The sequence below is a fragment of the Coregonus clupeaformis genome, unplaced genomic scaffold, assembly GCF_020615455.1.
Source record: "Coregonus clupeaformis isolate EN_2021a unplaced genomic scaffold, ASM2061545v1 scaf0155, whole genome shotgun sequence".
Classification (NCBI taxonomy): Eukaryota; Metazoa; Chordata; class Actinopteri; order Salmoniformes; family Salmonidae; genus Coregonus; species Coregonus clupeaformis.
Window position 1 is genome coordinate 420,408 of NW_025533610.1, and position 18,052 is coordinate 438,459.

Sequence of the window (18,052 nt, forward strand, 5' to 3'; positions counted from 1 at the left end):
GAGTACATGTTTACATTGTACATGTTTTAAGTCCATTGCTAAAATTGAAGTCCTTGCTCTATCATGCATGCATACACTGCTCTTCTGTTGGCTACAACCACACTACCAGAACAGCTGGTAGAGAGTGGAGCCACAGTCAAAACGCTATTTGGAGCTCTGTGCGTAATGACAAGGCTGTCTTAGACTGGAGCAGCGCGCGCCATGTCACACCTCTTTACTTTACCTCTTTGCTTTTACTCTCAGTTTGCCTAACTTCGTGCATAAAGAGGACAAAAAAATGGGTAAACAGGACTAAAATCCAAACCTGGTCTTCGTATTAATCGAATATATTTTGATCGATTGTATATGATATATCTCTTTCATAACCTCATGAAATTAGTTTACTTTCTATTTTGGATAAGTAAAAAAAAAAATACTTTATTGAAGAATGACTTGGTTTTGGAACTAATATACTTTTTGAGGGAGTAGTCTTGAGGCTGGAACCATGCATTTATTTTAAATGTAAAGTCTATGTCTGAAATGAATTACTCCTCCAAGTGAAGTGGACAGAACTAAACCATGGAGAATGTTACTTCAATTCCAGATAACCAGACACTTGGTCCATGGACTGATTATAGCATGGAATACAAAGTGGTCAGCATATTATTTGTGATCCTCATCTGTGGGATCGGAATAGTTGGAAACGTTATGGTGATACTAGTTGTTCTTACAACCAAACACATGCGGACACCCACCAACTGTTACCTGGTGAGTTTGGCGGTGGCCGACCTGATGGTCCTGACCGCGGCGGGACTGCCGAATATTACAGAGAGTTTGTATGGAGGAGGCTGGGTGTACGGATACGTCGGGTGCCTTAGCATTACTTATTTCCAGTACTTGGGCATCAACGCGTCTTCATGTTCCATCACCGCTTTCACCATTGAGCGGTACATAGCCATCTGCCACCCCATAAAAGCGCAGTTTATGTGCACTCTGTCAAGAGCAAAGAAAATCATAGTGGTCGTTTGGGCTTTTACCTCGCTCTACTGCGTCATGTGGATTTATCTCTCTGACATGAACGAGTTGATTTATGACAATATTACCATGTTCTCATGCGAATACAAAGTGTCCAGAAATCTTTACCTGCCAATCTACTTCACTGACTTTGCCGTGTTCTATGTGGTGCCCCTCATGCTAGCCACTGTTCTGTATGGATTTATCGCTAGAATTCTTTTCCTCAACCCCTTGCCAGCAGACCCCAAGGAAAATACTAAAAAGTGGAAAAAAGAATCATGCCAAGGAAATAGGACGATGAGCACCAACAATTCATCATTTAGCACAACTGCCCGCTCTCGCAGGCAGGTAAGTACTACTGTTTTAAAGTTTGTTATCTTGTAACAGTGTATCTACAGCATAATAACTACAGTGTGTTTGTGTGTGTGTGTGTGTGTGTGTGTGTGTGTGTATGTGTGCGCCTCGGAATAAAGTGAGGAGAAACAAATTAATGATTTAAAAAACGTTCATAATTGCACTGGTATGATATGGCGTGCACCTGGTGAAGTTGGGGTGTTCAATCCAAGCATATACTGTACACTCTTAGAAAAATGGGACAGCCGAATGAATAACCCTTTTAGGTTCTAGATAGCACCTTTTTTTCTAAAAGTGTATGGTAACATCCTAGAGAACACAGACGTCAAGTCAACGTCTATTCTACGTTGGTTCAAGGTAATTTCATTGAAATGACGTGGAAACAACGTTGATTCAAACAGTGGGTAATCATTGTAAGTAGGTTACAGTGTGCAGCACGAGCAAGTCAACATGCAACAAACCGTATTAATATAGACTCATAAAGCCTCACCACTATGCTGACGGCACACGTCACTGAATAATGTAATTTGTAACACATATAGAGCCTACACTGCACCTGAGTCTGAGCATGCGAATGGGAGGGGTGAGAGTTCATCTGATGAAAGGGAGAGCTCCACTATAAAGAGTGGATTTTTAGGTATTGTGGTGCCAACATCATGTTATGGGAATGCTTGTCACCAGCAGGGACTGGAGACGGAGTACCGGCAAAATAAATATTGGGGTACGTGTACTCCATACCGGTTGAACATGAGCCAACACAATATTTAAAACAAAGATGCCAAGAAACCTGTAGGCTATTACACTATTATTTATAATTAAAGCATGTCACCCTCATGACAAATTAGTGAACGGACTAGATTACTTGTGGAATACGCTCCAAAATGTGATGTAGTTCGACGATAACAGTGACATTTTGTGAAGGCAGAGATGAGTGGCTGAGAACGAGACGCGCGTGGACGGTGAGCGCATCTTCAGGTTACAAGTGTAGGCCTAATGAATCACAATCACAGAATGTAATTCCTTACACTTTTAGTTTTTTAAAAATAGATGTCTCTTTCTATTCATCAAATTGCCGGTGCACAGTGCACTGTATGGATGTGGGAATGATTTTAGAGTGGACGAATGTGCGCAGGTAGCCAGGCTTACAGGAGCCCTTTGAAGTAATTGTTTGACAATCAGATGAAAACAATCATGACTGGTAATGTTAATGCCACATTAACCTCTAAAAGTCTAAGCCCCTCCCCCCCGCCCAATGCAATGGCTTAGACTTGTAGAGGTTAATGTGGCATTAACATAACCAGTCATGATTTTTTCATCTGATTGTCAAACAATTGCCAAACTGTTGGGACGCTACAGACGTTTCGTGAGAAGACCGATTTTCGGGATGTCTCATGGTCTGACAAACACCACTGTAGCTCGGCCACCTTCCACCGCAGATGCGGAAGATCGACATAGGCGGGTGTGGTGGATTGAGACACAGCCCATGCAAAAAAACTGACAGATTTTGATAGGGATCTTTTTTTTCTGTTAGATTAAAAGGTAATACATTTGAAAAGTTAAATGACACATTTGTACTATTAGGTCCACAGAGATCCTATTTAATGAATAGGGATTCTATATGTAATTCTATCTGTAAGAAGTTAAATCTATAGTACTTTCACCCCTGATCAAAATGAAAGTAGCAAAGCCCAGGTAAAAAGTCAGAGGAAAACCGCCTCAGTCTTCTATTTTTTTCAGCAGGACAATTACATACATTTAAATGCCAAAGACACACCAGAATGGCTTTCCAATAGATGTTAAGTGTTCCTGAGTGGTCCAATCTCAGTCCTGCACGAAATTTGCTTGAAAATCAGAGACAATGTTTGAATATTGCTGTCCATCAATGACTGCCAAATTTACTGAGCTTAAGCAATTTTAACAAAAACAATGAATATACATGTATGTTGCCTGAAGAGTTGTGCAAAGTTGGTAGAATCTTATAAAAAATTATTCACAGCTGTAATGGCTGCCAAAGGTGCTTCCACCAAGTATTAACTCTGGGGTGTGAAAACATACGCAATCAAGACATCTTAGTTTTTTTAGGTTACCTTGGTCGCGCATCCTCAGCCTTGTCTGGACATGGACCAAGCCAGCCTTGAGCTCTTTCTGTCTCAGTGGCATAGACAAAAAAGACAGATGATGGATCTGTGCTCACTGCTAGGTCATTTAGCAAAACAAGTCAAGATAATGCTCTGACATAACACACACATCTCTAACTGGCCTAGCGTTGAATGGAAACCAGTGTAATCCATACCACTTACCAGGGCCTGATTGAATTACCTCAAAAGGTCAAAATTGAATAAGGATAGCGATCAGGAATCTTCCCTAGTTGCTCCCTGGCCCTATCCAATAAGAGACACATCACTGGTGTGAGACCTCACAACATAAATATGGATGATAGCATCTAATTGCATTTGGAGTTTAATACAAACATTATCACATCATAATTATATTTGCAGTTAAATTGCTCTCTAGGCGCTGTTGGTTTAGTCTTACAGATGCTGTTTTGTCAGTCTCTTCAGTCTGTGGTCGATATTAATTGTAAGAGGGTGCTCACCGACCCATTTCAACCAATTTTCTTTGCATAGCAGGAACATAAAATTTTTTCACACATTTTTTACAGGAGTCAAGCTGAAATCTATTTTTCCCTATGTCTTTTGATGAAAATGGCTCTTGATTTTCTTCCATGTGTTGTTGTCAGGTGACTAAGATGTTAGCTGTGGTGGTGGTGCTCTTTGCCCTCCTCTGGATGCCCTATCGGACGCTGGTGGTGGTCAACTCCTTCCTGGACAAGGCTTACCTGGACCTCTGGTTCCTGCTCTTCTGCCGCATCTGCATCTACCTGAACAGCGCTGTCAACCCTGTCATCTACAACGCCATGTCTCAGAAGTTTCGCACCTCCTTCAAGAAGTTGTGTCACTGCGGTCCGCAGCGATTGGAGAAGCCAGCGTCCTACAGCGTGGCCCTGACCTACAGCGTCATCAAGGACACGACCAATGGAGAGAGCCCTGACCACTTCACTACTGAGATGGACGAGCTGGCCACGCCCACACCCAGTGACCAGTTCCTGCCCAGCACCAAGAGGATGTCATTCGAGGACCCCTCTCTGTCAGGCAGGGTTGCCCTTAGCACTCCCTGACAGAAAAAGTAACTCCATGCAGGCAACAATGATTATCTGAAAGGATATTCTTATCCTTAAGCTCTAGTTTGTGAATTCAAAATGGTCTCCAGCAGCATGCTTCTGATTCTATTCTATAACTCATTTTCTGCAGAGGAATTTATTTAATATTTGAGCGGTACAATGACAAACATTAAATACCAAAAATGTGTTGTTAATAGAGGAAGGAATGCTTCATTTCTTTATCTAGCATGGTGAAAATATATTCTCCCCTCTCTCTGTAGCCATCTTAGCACAAAGCACCCAATTATAGGCATTCGTCAAATTAGTCCTAAACATTGTGTGACATAAGCATTTAATTTGCAAGGTATTAATCATACTACTTTCACATACTGAGCAACAGTTGCCATCTCTGTAAATTATTTTCCTATAAGAGAAATATAACAAGGGAAATATGTTATCCCTCTTTTTATCTGGAAAGGTCTAGGCCAGGTACTCAGTGTGTGTGTGTGTGTGTGTGTGTGTGTGTGTGTGTGTGTGTGTGTGTGTGTGTGTGTGTGTGCATGTGTATGCACGTGCGTGTGTTTAAAAGATAAGCTCACTCTACAGGAGGAGTCAAACTGTCTGGGCTAAGTTGTTTGATCCATCCTGCTACTTTGCATGTTTTAAAACAGCACAGAGAGAATGTGCACTGACCACATTTCAAATGCAGAATTCAAAGGAGGCAGAGTATCAAAACCATCTCTGCTCTAAGGGTGTAAATATCACACATTGCTTTCAATTGAAACCTGTCTGTCAGGGAAATAGAGATGCGGTGGGAAGAAGTTACTTTAAAGGTTACAGATGATGAAAAGGACAGATAGCAAAGCAATGACACGCCGGATCTGTCATTTGTTTGATTGCGCAATGCCATTTGACTTTATAGTAACCTTAATGGCTAAAATGTTCACCTGATATGGAAGGTTCCGCAGGGGCTAGTGTAAAAAATGCAGCATGGTTAAACATCATGTTGTTCTACCCGTAATGGACTACTGTGGTGTGGATTCAATCAAAAACTGTTGAATGGTCCAGAGCCCATCGTGAGAAAGATCTTGGTGACTCAGATGCCTGGGTGGTTGATGGTTGTCTCTAGGTCAGGGGCCTGACATGACCAGACCAAACATTATGTTGACATCTGCAACAGCAGAGACTGATGGTAGCATTTCGCCCTAATGGATCACCCCAAGCAAATCCCACAGAGCAAAGGCGAGATTAGAGGATTCATCAATGCCAAAGTGTTGTACCTGGGAGATTTGAGGGAGGCTGGTGAGTCATGGTACAGCCATAAAGCATGGGCACAGTGTCAAAAAAACAGAAACAAAAAGCATAAAAGGAACAAGAATTGATTGAAGTTAGAATTCAAATAAGAAAAAAATAGGCAGTTCATTGTTGTTTATTTTATACTGATGAAACTCCATCTATGTCCCTTTTTGGATGCTGTAAAAATGCTTGAAATTGATTGTGTGGTACCATGTGAAATTTATGTTTTTCAATGTACGTTTCAGACCTGTGTCTGCCAGTAGAGCTGTTTTGTAATAACCTAGTTTGTTTTGTTCAGATTTATTGTTGGTTCCAATCAATGTATTTTACTATGGAGCAATCAATGTGGAGCTACACTATTCTTCTTTGGTAACACTACAGCTACAGTATGTTTCAAAGAATGTACCTGAAAAAATGATCTCTCCCTCTTGCACTTTCATCTACTGTCTCTGCTGTACAGTTTCCACCATAAAAGGGAGTGGTGCCTGGTAGCCAGTTTGCAGCATGGACACTGTAAAACGCATGATGTTGTGGTGTGATTTAAAAAAGAAATACATTTATGTACAGTATACAGTTTATCTTCAGTCAGCAATGTTGTGTAATCTGGCCTCTCTTGCTGGCAGTTCTCTGCATTGTGAAAACTGCTCTTGTGGTTTGGGTGGTTTGTGTTTTGTATTTTGTATTGTTATTTGTCTATAATAAATTGATAATTGATCATGTAGTCCCGGGATTCATGTGTCATTCTTTTTAATTCATCTCTGTATATTTTGGAGACACATCTTCACAGTATTTTCATCTATTCCATTAGGATGCAATCAAAACATATGGTTACTTTTGCAACTTCATCAAAACACTATTAACATACTCACATAGTGATTTTATCCAGATGACTGCACAAATAAATATCATGAATTTTAACACGTATGGCAGTTAACAATATGGCAGTTTTCATCTGTTCTTATCATAGCACATTCATTTGGAATAATACATGGGATATTGGTGTGGAAAGCACCATTGAAAGCATCAGTTTAATTTAAAGGTGCACCCACGTTTCATTCAGTGCTCAAATGTATTGAATCCATTCTCCACACACACCACATTAAATCATTGAGATTTGTGATGACAAATACATAGGAAATCATCCAAATGTTCTTGATAAATCATAAATTGAGATATATTGAGACATTAAATGGGATGACAATATTGACCACATCAATCTTTAAACAGGTCCCCTGATTCAGCACTATTCGGAGGACCTGGAATAATCTGGGCCCTTGTGAGCGATGCACTTCATTTTCGGATAGTTGGGACTCCCACTAGACCTGTCAATGTAATGGTATTTTAAAGTAAATAGCCTAGCTCAAGTAGACATGAGGTTTACCAGACACGCATTTATTATTTTATTACCGTACAAAGGATTGTTATGGTAGCAAATGTGCATAAAAATGCTTGCAAATGCTTTGTCTACTAACTTAAAACGGCTTTGTATTTTATAGAAGCTATAAAAGCAGCCAGCTCAGTAGTAACTAAAAAGATGAGAAAGACTAGAATGAATGAAGGTTGGGGTGAAAGGAAGGCAAGCAGAATACAGATAAATATAATAGCCACTGCTATATCGTTCAATCACTCTCTATTTCTTTTTTCTCTCTCACGCTTTATTTTTCTCTCTCTCAAACAAACGCATGCACTCATACACACACACGCGTACACACACACGCGTACACACACACACACACACACACACACACACACACACACACACACACACACACACACACACACACACACACACACACACACACACACACACATACACACACAAACACACACACACACAAAGACTTTGGGAATGAATGTGTGCATAGCCTGTTAACAGCATAAACTGGTCCCAAGGACATTCCCATTAGTAAGGAGTTTGGGTATCCAGATTTTTCCCAATTATATTCTCCTCTGAGTTCAAGGTCACTCTCACACACCTGTCACCCTCTGATAAAGAGCTCTGTAAATAACCAGCAAAATACCTGAATTACAATTGTCTCAATTACAGTTTTTTCCAACTGCTTACACACGTTTTTAAAACTATGTCTCCTTTTTTCAAAACTCTACACACAATTCCCAAAACTGCACACACAAAATGCAAAATGCCTCACATCTCCTTCAAAATGTAACACTGCATTCCAAATGCCATAAACACATGTCAGAATGATGCATTTGCTTCAAATGGCAAACACTTCTTTCATAATAGTAAATGTTTGGATATACCATGTAAACACTGTTGTTCTAAATCTAAAGCTCTTTGGTCTTTCATAGGCTTATATCTACATTTCAACACAATGTTCTACAGTGAAAGTAATCTGCTGAGAGGGGTAACAAGTACACTGTAAACACCAATGCAATGTAGAAACAGAAAATATTTATTAGGCCAAACATTACTGTTGTATACAGCAGCATACAACAAAACCATAAACATATGTAAACCAAAAGTATTCTTTAGAATACAGTAAAGAACACAATTGTGTGTGTGGGGTCCCGGGGGGCAGTCCAAGAATTGGTACGGTGCTAAGCTACGCTTCATCTCTTCTCCGGGCTGGGTCTGGCCACAATACTTCATCCACATCACAAGATACGTTTTCTCTTGCCAAACATCGAGGGAAGTATCTCCTAGCATGGCGTATCCAACCTTGGACAGAGGCAACCTCTATGTCCACACATGCGTCCTCCATTGCCTGGAGAAGCGGCATGCGGGCATAGGGTTAGCGATCATACACTTTCCAGCGCCAGGCTGAGAAGAATTCCTCTATGGGATTTAGAAAATGTGAATATGGGGGTAGGTACAAAACTACAAATTGTGGATGGGTGGCAAACCAGTTTTGGACCAGAACAGCCCGGTGAAAACTAACATTGTCCCATATAACCACAAATCTAGCAGGCTCCTGATCTGGATCAGGGACAAGCGTTGTGTAAATTGCATCCAGAAAAGTGAGCATATGGCCGGTGTTGTACGGACCCAGTGTGGCATTGTGATGGAGGACCCCGTTTTGCGTGATGGCAGCACACATAGTTATATTACCCCCACGCTGTCCAGGGACATTGGTAATTGCCCTCTGTCCTATTACATTTCTTCCGCGGCGCCTGGTTTTGGTGAGGTTGAAGCCAACCTCATCCACATAAATAGATTCATGGCGAATTACATGGGCATCCATCTCCAATACTCTCTGTAACAGACAAAAGGATATACAGATGAGTAAATATGGTATGTCTGAAGTACTGGAAGTAGTGTTGCATACATACCTCTACAAAGTCATGTCGCAGATTCTTTCTCTCAAATGGCACCTTGTAAAGTTGTTTCATCGTCACTTGGTGCCGTTGGAGGATGCGTTGTATGGTCGACAGGCTTACAGCATTGATGTTGTTAAATATGGTGTCATTATTCAAGATATGCTCTCTTATCTCTCGAATCCTAATTGCATTGTTGGCCAAAACCATATTTATAATTGCAGTCTCTTGTACATCTGTAAACAAGCGTCCTCGTCCTCCATGATGTATTTGCCTTTCCACTCTGTACAGAATTCAAAGACAGTATGTGTTCAGCTTAGGAACTGTAAACAATGTACAACAAATTGTAGTACAGCATGATAACCAACCTCATTCATTCAATGTAGTGCAGTAAATGGATGGCTTAGAGTTACAAATGTTTATGCAATACTATGCAGTCATACGTATTTTACAGTACATTACTGTAATGCTAAAATAGTAATTAGATAGTTGCATACTTGTTCTCATTTCTGAAGGTTCGAATTATGGACGCCACTGTAAATCGACTCAAGTTGGGCTGGACTCTCAGTCCAGCCTCTCTCATGGTCAAACCGTGGTTGATCACATGATCAACAAGTGTTGCCCTAATCTCATCAGAGATGGCTCTCCTTCCTTCTCTTCTTTGCCGTCGTCCTCTTCTTCCTCTTCCTCTTCCTCTTCCTCTTCCTCTTCCTCTTCCTCTACCTCCTACTCCTCCTCTTCCAACTATTCGTCTTTGAATTTGTCCTCGTTGTTGTCCCCTGCCTCTCCCTCCTACTCCTCTTGCTCTCTGTCCATTGTTGGCATCCATTGTTCAAAACAGTCCTATACTACAGTAAAGCAGTGATTGGTTAGTGATCAGTTAAGCAATTAGTGTTTAAACATGTGAGGAGAGTGTGTTTGACTTGGTGAATAAGTGTAGCATTTTGATTGGTTGTGTTTGGAAAAGGAAAGCAAGTCACTTCCTGTTAGATTTCTGTGTTTTAGGTAGAGAATTGTGTGTAGTGTTTTGAAAAAAGTGTTTTGACAACTGAGTCAAAGGCTGAGAAATAGCTTATGGTTTTGGAGATTTTGTGTGTAGTTTTGCACTTTGAGTGAGAGGTTTCAAAAATCGTGTGACATGAAAAGATTTTGTGTGTAAGCAGTTGGAAAAAACTGTAAATTATATTATTTCTACAGATATGCACAACATGGCCTTTTGCGAACAGCGTCTATTGTAGGATTTATGATGAGAAGCCCTAAGAAAAAATGAATACACATTTTTGAATAAATAAACAAATAAACACAATCTTCCACAGTCATTTTTTCTAACCAATTATTTTCAAAATTGCTTGTCAATCCACAAACACACTCTCATATCCGTATAATGTTGCTCTCTCTAATACATGCAGCAAAAAATAAAATAAAAGAAATAAAAACAAGCAAACATGTAGCCAACCAACAGTCTGTGTCCCTTCAGCTCCTCTCACCCCTATCTCACCCTCTCCCTCCCTTTCGCCCAGGGAGGGTTGGACAAATGAAGCCAGTGAAGCTGTGGAGCATAACACATTGACACTAACCTCAGCTAACATTTTATGTCCGGGGAGAGACACATTGATCTGGGCTAAAGCTCCGGGCATCTGTGGGGTGAAAATGAGATGTTGAGCTGGACTGAAGTGGCTGAGAAGAAGAGGAAGAGTAGAGAGAGGCTGAAGGAAGGAAGGACGAGTTGCAGCACCAGGCTACTGGGCAGTATGGTTGATGAAATGGCCCTGACTCTTTTTAGCCTCACTTATAACTGCATCTGTCCTCTGGCTGTGGGGTTGGAAGTGCTGTGCACTTAAGTTTATTTTAGGATTTAGGATGAGGAGCTTCAGAGAACGACGCGTCTCTGTCGAGTTACAATATGGTCAGCATTCACACACACAACCAGACATGCACAGATAGCTGCCTAAATGGACACATTCAAGTACTGTATGCATATGTTTCACAGCAGTCTCTAGTGTAATGAAAAAATATTTTGACTGTTTGTGTTGATCTAATGAAAATTCAATACATTTGCCCATTGTCTGTGGAATGATGTTCGAATTGAAAGGAATCAGACAGTGTTAAGTGTAATTCAAACAGGAAATACATTTGCAATCAATTTGAGTGGTTTATGTTGATGAGAATGTGAAGTTTCACAACATAAATCCGACACCAATTCTCTATAGAGCTCTGACAATAATACATGGGTTTAATAATAATACAAGAGCTATTGAGATTGTTGAGGTGCAGGTGTGAAACACTTTAAAGGGGCAGTGCAGTCAAAAACATGATTTTCCTGTGTTTTATATATATTTCAACACAATGAGGTTGGAATATTACTGTGACATTTTTAGTGTAAGAGCTGTTTTAAAAGGGTTTTGGACCACATGGCAACATCACCAGGTGGTATAAGTTAATAGACCAGTAACAAAGAGAGTTCTACGTCAATAACAGCTAGTTTTCTGGTTACAAATCCCTCCCATTAGGCTCCTCCTATTAGGCCCCTCACTCAGACCACTCCCAGACAGTCCTAGCAAAATAATTGCTTGAGAAATTGCTTTCTTTCTTTTTATTTCATTTTGACCATTTTGAATGAAAACAATTACAGTAAGGTACTTAATTGTTACCCAGAAATGATTTGATATTGAGATAAACATGGCTGCATTGGACCTTTAAATGGATGTGATTGATCTGTTTGTAAACACAATCCCTTCCCCTTCCTCCCCTCTATTTGGCCTACCCTCTACCTCCAAGACTAGCTGATGGGGTAGAATAGATAACAATACACAGAATAACCCAAAAATACCCTAACATGAACACTGTCTCAAACTATTTCAATGCACTACATATACCCCTTTTAAATATCTGGCTACTTTTCTCTCCTCACCAATACGGTTGGTTGGTCTGTTATGAATCTCCATACTGCCGTTCCTCTGTCCCTCCCCAGTGTGTGGCGCTGGGGGCTGAGCTTTCTCCTCCCTGGGGGTCTGGGGGCTGAGATTTGAACCTCCCTGGATCGAATGGAGATGTTGAAGATGTCAAATTTCCTACTAACATTCCAGTGCATCCCTGGCAATGCACCTCCAAACCTCAAAGAACTGCTCTCTTTCCATAACCCAATCGGCAACCTCAGGTCGAGTAATAGCCTGCTCCTCCATGCCCCCAGGATCAAGCTCCACTCCATGGGGTATCAGGTATCAGCTCGACTGCCCCTAGCCTCTGGAATGCCCTCCCGGACAACCTGAAGGCACCACCGACTCTGGGCTCCTTTAAAACGGGCCTAAAAACCTTTCTCTTTGGGAAGGCCTTCTGTTGATAGCTGTGTTCCTTGTTGTCCTCGTCCCTTGTAGCGTCAGCTGTGTATTTTGTCTCAGTGGGCCTGTCTAGTTGTGTCCTTTTTTGTATTTTTTCTAGCACTTTGAGATTGTTTTTCAATGAAAAAAACACTTTAAATGCAATGTATTATTATTATTATTATTATTAAAGAATGCAAAACTCAACTGTGCTAAATCAAATTAAATCACATTTTATTTGTCATAGCTGGTGTAGACTTTACCGTGAAATGCTTGCTTACAAGCCCTTCCCAACGATGCAGAGTTTAAAATAGTAACACAAGAGGGGCTCTATTTTAACAAACCTAACGCAATCGTAAATCTAAGCGCAGGCGGTAGCGCTATAGTTTCAGGGGTGTGTCAGAAATATTTGTGCTATTTTCACTATCACAATTATTGGCGCCCTTGCTGGCTCTGGCGTGAAAGGGTTGGGTTTTGATGAATAAACAAGTTGTGGGTGTGTCGAGGCTTGGCCCCTCATTGACCAATCAGAACGTGCTCCATTGCGATATATGTGGTTGCTTCAAGTTGTGTATTTACAGTCTTTTATGTATTGCCTTGGAATCAACTCCAATTCCAATGCTAGTCCATTAAATGGCTTACAGAAATGAAATAACAAAATGTAGACTATCTTTGCTAAATACGTTAACTTGAACCCATTTGCAGTCCACATTGTTCTAAGGAATTACATGGCTTCAATGGCATTCACACTAATATATGGGCTATGCCTACTGTAAATTACATTATGGCTGAGCATGGACATGCCAAACATTGTCAATAAGCAAGATTCAATTCATTATTGATCAGGCCTAAAAAGAGAACGAATAATTCTAATACAATTCTAAATCAAATGAAACAACAACTTGTTTTAAGGCGTCATTTTTCTCCCCGTGAGCATATAATATTAAAACACTGCAGACTATAGAGGGTTTTACGCACATCCAAACTTTCATAGTAGCTGGACAAAGTGTCAGGTGCTGATGTGGATGTGGTGTAGGAGTCAGGCGCAGGACACAGAGGCTTAGTCCAACAGACTTTATTGGTCATAAAGTGACAAAATACAAACTACGGGCCTCGAACAAACAGAGGCGAGCGATTACGCAAACTGTGCGTAAAAACACCAAAACAAATAAACAGAGCAGAAACTCGCAGCTCCTACGGACAGGCGGACAATAACACACAACACAAGACTAACCAAACGAGAAACTTATAGGAGACATAATCAACCAAACAGGAAACAGGTGTACACAATCAGACAAAACCAAACAGACATTGAAAACATCAAACGGTGATAGCTAGTACTCCGGGGACGACGACTGCCGAAGCCTGCCCGAACAAGGAGGAGGAGCAGCCTCGGCCGAAACCGTGACAGTACCCCCCCCTTGACGCGCGGCTCCAGCCGTGCGCCGACCCCGGCCTCGGGGACGACCAGGAGGACGCGGAACAGGGCGCGTAGGGTGTCCACGGTGGAACTCCGTCAGGAGAGACGGGTCTAGGATGTCTCTCCTCGGCACCCAGCACCGTTCCTCCGGACCGTACCCCTCCCACTCCACGAGATATTGGAGACCCCCCATCCGACGTCTCGAATCCAAGATGGACCGAACTGTGTACGCCGGAGCCCCCTCGATGTCCAGTGGGGCGGAGGGAGTCTCTCTTATCTCATCGTCCTGGAGTGGACCAGCTACCACCGGCCTGAGAAGAGACACATGGAACGAGGGGTTAATATTATTATAATCAATAGGCAGTTGTAACCTGTAACACACCTCGTTCAATCTTCTCAGGACTTTAAAAGGCCCCACAAACCGCCGACCCAGTTTCCGGCAGGGCAGGCGGAGGGGTAGGTTTCTGGTAGAGAGCCAGAATCGATCACCAGGTGCGTACACCGGCCCCTCACTGCGGTGGAGATCGGCGCTCGCTTTCTGACGACGGATGGCCCGCTGCAAGTGGACGTGTGCAGCGTTCCACGTCTCCTCCGAGCGCCGCACCCACTCATCCACCGCAGGAGCCTCGATCTGGCTCTGCTGCCACGGTGCCAGAACCGGCTGGTAACCTAACACACATTGGAAAGGGGTTAGATTGGTTGAGGAGTGGCGGAGAGAGTTCTGGGCCATCTCTGCCCAGGGGACATACCTCGCCCACTCCTCCGGCCGGCTCTGGCAATACGATCTAAGAAACCTACCCACATCCTGGTTCACACGTTCCACCTGCCCATTACTCTCCGGGTGGTAACCCGAGGTCAGGCTCACCGAGACCCCCAAACGCTCCATAAACGCCCTCCAGACTCTGGAGGTAAACTGGGGACCTCGATCAGACACTATATCCTCGGGTACCCCGTAGTGCCGGAACACATGGGTGAATAGTGCTTCGGCAGTCTGTAGGGCAGTAGGAAGACCCGGCATTGGGAGCAGACGACAGGCCTTAGAGAACCGATCCACAACGACCAGTATAGTAGTAATCCCCTGTGAGGGGGGAAGGTCTGTGACGAAATCCACCGAGAGGTGAGACCATGGTCGTTGTGGAATGGGCAGGGGTTGTAACTTTCCCCTGGGCAGGTGTCTAGGCGCCTTACACTGGGCGCATACCGAGCAGGAGGAGACATAAACCCTCACATCCCTGGCTAACGTTGGCCACCAGTACTTATCGCTAAGGCAGTGCACAGTCCGGCCAATACCAGGATGTCCAGAGGAGGGTGACGTGTGAGCCCAATATATCAGTCGATCCCGAACCTCGAGCGGAACGTACGTCCGACCCACCGGGCACTGTGGAGGACTAGGGTCGGTACGCAACGCCTGCTCGATTTCAGCATCGACCTCCCACACTACCGGTGCCACCAGACAAGACTCCGGCAGTATGGGAGTTGGCTCAACGGACCTCTCCTCCATGTCATACCGCCGAGACAGTGCGTCTGCCTTACCGTTCTGGGACCCAGGGATGTACGTGATCTTAAATACGAACTGGGCTAAAAACATGTTCCACCGCGCCTGGCGAGGGTTCAATCTCCTAGCTGCCCGGATGTACTCCAGGTTACGGTGGTCAGTCAAAATGAGAAAAGGGTGTTGAGCCCCCTCAAGCCAATGCCTCCACACCTTTAGGGCCTGTACCACGGCTAACAGCTCCCTGTCCCCTACGTCATAATTTCGCTCCGCCGGGCTGAGCTTTTTGGAGTAAAAAGCACAGGGGCGGAGTTTAGGTGGCGTGCCGGACCGTTGCGAAAGTACGGCCCCAATACCGGCCTCTGACGCGTCAACCTCTACCTGAAATGGTAAAGCGGGATCTGGATGCGCCAGCACCGGAGCCGAAGTAAACAGGTCCTTCAGTCTTCCAAAAGCCCTGTCCGCCTCGGCTGACCACTTCAAACGCACCAGACCCCCCTTCAACAGAGACGTTATGGGAGCTGCCACCTGTCCAAAACCCCGGATAAACCTCCGGTAGTAATTTGCAAACCCCAAAAACCGCTGCACCTCTTTAACAGTGGTTGGAGTTTGCCAATTATGCACGGCTGACACTCGGTCAACCTCCATCTTCACCCCTGACGCAGACAACTGATAACCCAAAAAGGAGATAGACTCCTGGAAAAACAGACATTTCTTTGCCTTGACATACAGGTCATGCTCCAACAGCCTCCTCAACACTCGGCGCACCAGGGCTACATGCTCGGCTCGGGTAGAAGAGTACACAAGAATGTCATCAATGTACACGACCACACCCTGCCCCTGCATGTCCCTGAAGATCTCATCTACGAAGGATTGGAAGACTGAAGGAGCGTTCATCAACCCGTATGGCATGACGAGATACTCGTAATGACCTGAGGTGGTACTAAATGCTGTCTTCCATTCATCGCCACCTCTAATGCGCACCAAGTTGTATGCGCTCCTGAGATCTAGTTTTGTGAAGAAACGCGCCCCGTGCAATGACGCCGTCATAGTCGCAATCAGCGGGAGTGGATAACTGTATCTCACCGTGATCTGATTGAGACTACGGTAATCAATGCACGGGCGCAAACCTCCATCCTTCTTCTTCACAAAAAAGAAGCTTGAGGACGCAGGGGAAGTGGATGGCCGTATGTATCCTTGTCTCAGAGATTCGGCTATGTAAGTCTCCATAGCTCTCTTCTCCTCTTGAGACAGAGGATACACATGGCTCCGTGGAAGCGCTGCTCCTGCCTGGAGGTCTATCGCACAATCTCCCTGCCTATGAGGAGGCAACTGCGTCGCCCTCGATTTACTGAACACGATTGCCAAATCCTCATACTCGGGGGGAATGTGCAGTGCGGGCACCTGGTTTGGACTCTCCACCGAGGTCGCCCCCACGGAAACACCTAGACATCGCTCCACACACTGGGCAGACCACTCCTTAAGAGCCCTCTGTTGCCACGAAATAGAAGGATTATGGGTAATCAACCAGGGAAGCCCCAACACCACCGGATACGCAGGAGAGTCAATCAGACATAGCTGAATAGTTTCCTCATGACCCCCCTGCGTCCTCATCCTAAGTGGCGCTGTGACCTCCCTAATCAACCCCGATCCCAAGGGACGGCTGTCTAAAGCATGGACAGGAAATGGGGTGTCGACTGGAAGAAGGGGAATTCCTAGTTTTAAACAAAAATGTTGATCAACAAAATTCCCAGCTGCGCCTGAATCTACTAGCGCCTTATGCTGGGAATGAGGTGCAACCTGTGGAAAATGTACAGGTAAACAGACGTGCACAACAGAGAGCTCTGGGGATGCCTACTCACCTGGAATGCCTCCCCAGTGCGTGGCCTGTCGTCCTCTCCCCTAGGAGACCCTCCCCAGCACCTGGCTGCAGTGTGCCCTCCACGGCCACAGTTGGTGCAGGGGACAGCCCCCCTCGGGCTCCTCCTCCTCCTCTCTCTAGCGCCAGCACCTCCGAGCTCCATAGGGCTCGGCTCGGAGGTGCTGGAGGGTGGAATGGACGACCCCCACTCGGAACGTCCGCGGGTTGCCAGCAGGGTGTCAAGCCAGATGGACATGTCCACCAGCTGGTCGAAGGTGAGGTGGGCATCCCTGCAGGCCAACTCTCGACGGACGTCCTCCCGTAGATTACATCGGTAGTGGTCGATGAGGGCCCGCTCATTCCACCCTGCATCCGCCGCTAGAGTCCGGAACTCCAGGGCGAACTCCTGTGCACTCCTCCTCCCCTGTCGGAGGTGGAACAGACGCTCCCCCGCCGCCTTCCCCTCAGGTGGATGGTCGAACACTGCCCTGAAGCGGCGGGAGAACTCCGCGTAGGTGATGGTGGCGGCGTCTATTCCCCTCCATTCGGCGTTGGCCCACTCCAACGCCTTGCCGGTGAGACAGGAGATGAGGGCGGAGACGCTCTCGTATCCCGAGGGCGCCGGGTGTATGGTGGCCAGGTAGAGTTCCACCTGCAGGAGGAACCCCTGACACCCGGCTGCGGTACCATCATATGCCCTCGGGAGCGAGAGCCGAATACCACTGGGTTCCGGTGCTGGAAGAGGAGGACTGGCCGATGGTGATGGTAAGGTGTGCGTAGGTGTGGGCACCTCTCCGGTGACCAAACGGCGCAGAGTGTTAGACACCTCGTTCATGGCGGCCCCAAGTTGCCGGATCATGGTGTCCTGATCGCTGATCCGTTC

General features: G+C 44.7%; 1 protein-coding gene across 1 annotated transcript; it reads left to right on the forward strand.

Annotated features, from left to right (window-relative positions):
- Positions 1–448: 448 nt before the first annotated feature.
- Positions 449–6,456, forward strand: LOC121558603 (thyrotropin-releasing hormone receptor-like). Its single transcript, XM_041871991.2, has 2 exons — positions 449–1,341; positions 4,088–6,456. Exons 1-2 carry the CDS (start codon positions 559–561, stop codon positions 4,523–4,525), a joined length of 1,221 nt encoding a protein of 406 aa, XP_041727925.1. The 5' UTR covers positions 449–558; the 3' UTR covers positions 4,526–6,456.
- The last annotated feature ends 11,596 nt before the right edge of the window (positions 6,457–18,052 follow it).

Coding starts and splice junctions, on each gene's coding strand:
- LOC121558603 (XM_041871991.2), top strand. CDS start 559: ATGGAGAATGTTACTTCAATTCCAGATAACCAGACACTTGGTCCATGG. Junction 1,342..4,087: donor CTGCCCGCTCTCGCAGGCAG/GTAAGTACTACT, acceptor TGTTGTTGTCAG/GTGACTAAGATGTTAGCTGT.